Source organism: Sinocyclocheilus rhinocerous, unplaced genomic scaffold, assembly GCF_001515625.1.
Source record: "Sinocyclocheilus rhinocerous isolate Xijiao unplaced genomic scaffold, SAMN03320098_v1.1 scaffold1841, whole genome shotgun sequence".
Taxonomy (NCBI): domain Eukaryota; kingdom Metazoa; phylum Chordata; class Actinopteri; order Cypriniformes; family Cyprinidae; genus Sinocyclocheilus; species Sinocyclocheilus rhinocerous.
In genome coordinates this window covers 537,044-541,438 of record NW_015666172.1, presented here as the reverse complement: position 1 = coordinate 541,438, position 4,395 = coordinate 537,044, and the positions used below count along the sequence as shown (strand labels likewise).

Sequence of the window (4,395 nt, the reverse complement as noted above, 5' to 3'; positions counted from 1 at the left end):
GACACCACACGCGGCTATTGACTGACCACGAACAGGAAATAGAACTTACTTGCGGCATTTTTGATTCGTTAATGTCTCGCTGTTTTTTTTTTTTTTTGAACAATTACATTTTGGGCTACAAGTGTTGTAACGCATGCGTTACTGAACATGTACCGAGTAAAATATTACTGAAAATTGTGAAAAAGAACTCAATGCGGTGCTCGCGCTGACTGACACACACACTTTAGAAAGCGTCTCTCTCAGACAGCTTGTGATTGCGAATTTGGGACATACATGATGTTTAATAAAGTTATTAAGCGCAATAAGCAGTGAAGATTGGATCCGTGCAATTGGTTAAAGGGACGGCAGTCTAATTTACCTGCTGCTGTCTGTCATTATTAATGTTAATCACTCACTGCACTTGACTGAATCACTTTTGGATCTTTAATAAGAATCAGTTCAGGTTTGATCGATACAGGGAAGACTGTGCAGTGTTTTATTAATACACTTTATTCAATTTCTGTAATATTTCTTACTACATGATAAATAAACCTAGCCTACTGTAGCTGAATAAATTTAAAGTTTATTTCATATTTATTTGTTCTATTGTGTTTGTAATTTGCTTCTTTTTCTTATTTTTAATAACAAAAATAAAATAAAATAAAAATAGCTATATCGAGAGATATATCGTTGTCGTGAAATAAAATTTCTCATTCCATGAAATAAGATTTTGGTCATATCGCCCACCCCTAACAGCAATAAATTATATATATATTTTTTTAAATATTAAAACAGAAAACAAGAATTTTCAATTGTATTAATATTGCACAATATTACTGTCTTTACTGTATTTTTCATCAAATAAATGCAGCCTTGGTGAGCATAAGAGACTTCTTTCAAAAACAAAAAAATCTTATGTTTCAGTGTTTTCCTGTCCCATTGTGTAGTTACACAAGATTTAGATACACATGAATGATTAGATCAACACTGGTCAAACAAGTATAACACCTCATGGGAACTAGTAATAGTAAGTCACTCACTCAAGCAGACTGAGGAAGTTCATGATGTCTTGTGGATTGACTTTTGACCAGTAGGCCATCAGTGTGTCTACAGGAAGACATTGAGTAACAGAAACAAAAGCATTAATGCAATATAGCTCAACTCTTCCTGTTCACAGTGACATTCTCAAGATTTTCAGGACACCCAGACAACCGATCCCATGCTCTTTGACCAGTAACCAATTAAGAAATGATTTCATAGATTACTGGGATGGATTTCAGATGGTGTTTTTGGTTTTAGAAGTTTTAAATTATTATTCTTATACTGTACAAATGTCTCTAATGAGAACCTCAAAAAAGAGCAATAATAAAGTCTGTAGTCTTGTGATGTTGTGAGTGCTATTTTAGAGCAAAGGGAAAAAAAAATACATTCAGTGGGAATTTCTGAATGTAAATCAAAATTCTAGGTTTTCTATGAGCATTAAAATCAGAGTTTCTCAATCCTGCTTCATATTTTAGGTGTCTCACACATCTGACGCATCCAATCAAGATCAAGCATCACTCTGCAAATGAGCCGGCAAGATGGCGTGGGAGTCATCCAGACTGTGTGGTGCTAGGAAAACCAAGAGCAGGGCCGATAAACCCTGGTTTAAAGTGATACCTGTCATAAGAAGATCTGAGTGCATGAACAGTGCGCCCACGGAACTCCAACGAACATTCAACAGTTTTCCACAGAATTTAAACGCCTGTCATTTAAAGTTTAGCAACAGCTGCCACCCCCAGCTCACATTCTGCTCTGTTTTGCATGTTCAGTATACATATTTTCTTTTTTTCATTCAAGCAGAGCTGGTAAACTTCATCATAGCAAAGGATTATTCAAAATATGCTTTATATGTGAATTTGAAACATCTGTATTGTATAAAGCACTATGCGAAAACGTGAATAGTGCTTCTATGTCACAATGCTGTGGGGGGTTGATTGTGTGGTTCTCCTCTTTGGTGTCTGAGTGGAGACTAGGGCATCTGTTAGAGTGCATGGCTGGTTGCTAAGTCATTCTGGGTGGTTTCTAGGGCATTAGTTGGTTGCTTGGCTGGTTGCAAAGAAAATTCTTGGTGGTTGCTAGTAGTTTTGAAAATCTTCTAACCAAAAGTATGAACAAAAGTAATGTTGGAGAAGAGAGCCTGTGGCTATAGGATTAAAGCTGATCTGATAGTAAGGCTACAGTCGTGACTATAATTCTGATGGTGTTTTATGATGATAACAAAAGGCTAAAGTGTGCTTACCATCTGACAAAGTTCTTACAATATGCAGGAAACACAGAAGCAGCCCTCTGATCTCATACTGCCCCAAACGGCCAGTGGCGGGTACATTGCTCATAGTGGAACCGCGCCTGTGTAACTGAGCAGAAGTGGGGGAAAAAAAAAATTAATAATGATGCATGATTTGTGTGATGTTAAATAAGGTAACCTGCAGTGTTGGGGGAAACATGTAACAAAAAACTTTTTTTTTTTTTTTTTTACATTTAATGAGTAATGCATTACTTGTTAAATGTATGAGATTGATTTGATGAGTTTGATTTTGTTAATGCATGTTACTGCATATTTAATTGATTAACTGACAAACAACTGCAAACTTGTCCCTTCCATGTGTTGGGAAAAATGGGTATATTTAAGGCACAAACACTGTAAGAGTTAGAGAATGTGTGATTTATATTTAAAAAATTTCCCCAAAAAAAAAGAAAAAAAAAAGAATGTTGCCTCAATGCTTGCATGTGTCTTGTTTTCTTGATTTTTTACATAATTTTATACATTGTGAACTACTGATCAACAGTTTGGGGTCGGCAAGATGTTTTAATGCTCACCAAGGCTGCATTTATTTGATCAAAAACACAGTAAAACAGTAATATTGTGAAATTTATGACAATTAAAAAATAAACAGTTTGCTATATTTACATATTTTAAAATCTACTTTAATCCCGTGATGCAAAGCTGAATTTTCAGCGTCATTATTCCAGCCTTCAGTGTCACATGATCCTTCAGAAATCACTCTAATTTGCTGATTTGGTGCTCAAGAACCATTTCTTATTATCATCACTGTTGAAAACAGTTTTAATATTTTCGTGAAAATTCTTTGATGAATGAAGTTCAAAACATCAACTTTTATTTGAAATAGAAATCTTTTGTAACATTATAAATGCCTTTACTGTCACTTTAATGCATCCTCAGTAAATAAATATATTATTTTTTGAATGGTAGAGTATATATAAAGAGTGAGGAAAAAGTATTCTACTGTGTTAATTACTACAAAAAGTAACCATGTAATATAATTCGTAATTTTTTTGTATATATTGAGTAACACAACATTGTGACATGTTACTTTTAAAAGTAACGTTCCCCAACACTGGCCACCAGTAGTGAAATCATGGCTGTCTCGGTTTCACCTCATTGACGTCTGGAGTGCCAGGATCTCCATACATAGAGCCTCTGGACTCCCCTTTCCTAACATGTCCATTCTGAGTGATGACGCCGGCTGTGAAAAACACAACACAAACACAGACAAATGTACACATACTGTGTCTGTTACCTTTAATGTCTGTTGGCAAAAAACTCTTATACTCACTAGGTTCCTTATCAATGATTGTGCTGCTTCTGCGGCTGTCCACTGACAAATCATCCCGGTACTAAAGGAGCATGGGAAAACAGGAACAGTGCTTATCTGACTGATGTTCAAGAACTGGCAAGGTTAACATTTACACTAGGCCATGGCATTTAAATGTAGCACTTGCATGTCTTGAGTTACAACAGTGCAAAAGTAAACTGTATCAGTAAATACTGAAACAACTCACACACACCCACAAGCAACACACTGCTGTCAAAAGAAAACAGCTAAAACAAAGAAAATAACTGGTCCATCTGTAAACTTTTAGAAAGGTTTTTATTTTTTTGACTCATTCAAATTATGTACAACTAAAAATAACATTATGCAAAAAAATATCCATTTCAAAGGTATCTGGACATTTGAGAGTCGAATGAGAGTTTTTCACTCTACAGTCTGTTTCTGTTAAGATAACATTGAAATCTCAACTAATAACTGTTAAAGGGGTCAAATGATGCTATTTTAAAGATCATTATTTTGTGTATTTGGTGTAACAGAATATGTTGACATGCTTTAATGTTCAAAAAACACATTATTTTTCAAATACTGTACATTATTGTAGTTCCTCTATGCCCCGCCTCTCTCAAATGCGTCGTTTTCTACAAAGCCCCTCCTTCCGACAAGCACAGTCTGCTCTGATTGGCCAGCTGAACCAGTGCATTGTGATTGGCCGAACACAGCAAGCACTCGTCGGAAATGTAACGCCACTTAACATAATCGCGAGCTTCATCTTTCAAAATAAATGTAAAGACAGAGCCCGAAA

General features: G+C 35.4%; 1 protein-coding gene across 4 annotated transcripts in view; it reads right to left on the bottom strand.

Annotated features, from left to right (window-relative positions):
• Nucleotides 1-4,395, bottom strand: part of LOC107731893 (dedicator of cytokinesis protein 11-like) — an 84,584-nt gene that overhangs the window by 36,302 nt on the left and 43,887 nt on the right. For all 4 annotated transcript variants that reach the window (XM_016543080.1, XM_016543081.1, XM_016543082.1 and 1 more), the window contains 2 exons: nt 2,261-2,375; nt 1,020-1,086 (listed from right to left, as the gene is read on the bottom strand). In XM_016543080.1, coding sequence (XP_016398566.1) covers nt 1,020-1,086; nt 2,261-2,375 — 182 coding nt within the window. The remainder of the gene's footprint in view (nt 1-1,019; nt 1,087-2,260; nt 2,376-4,395) is intronic.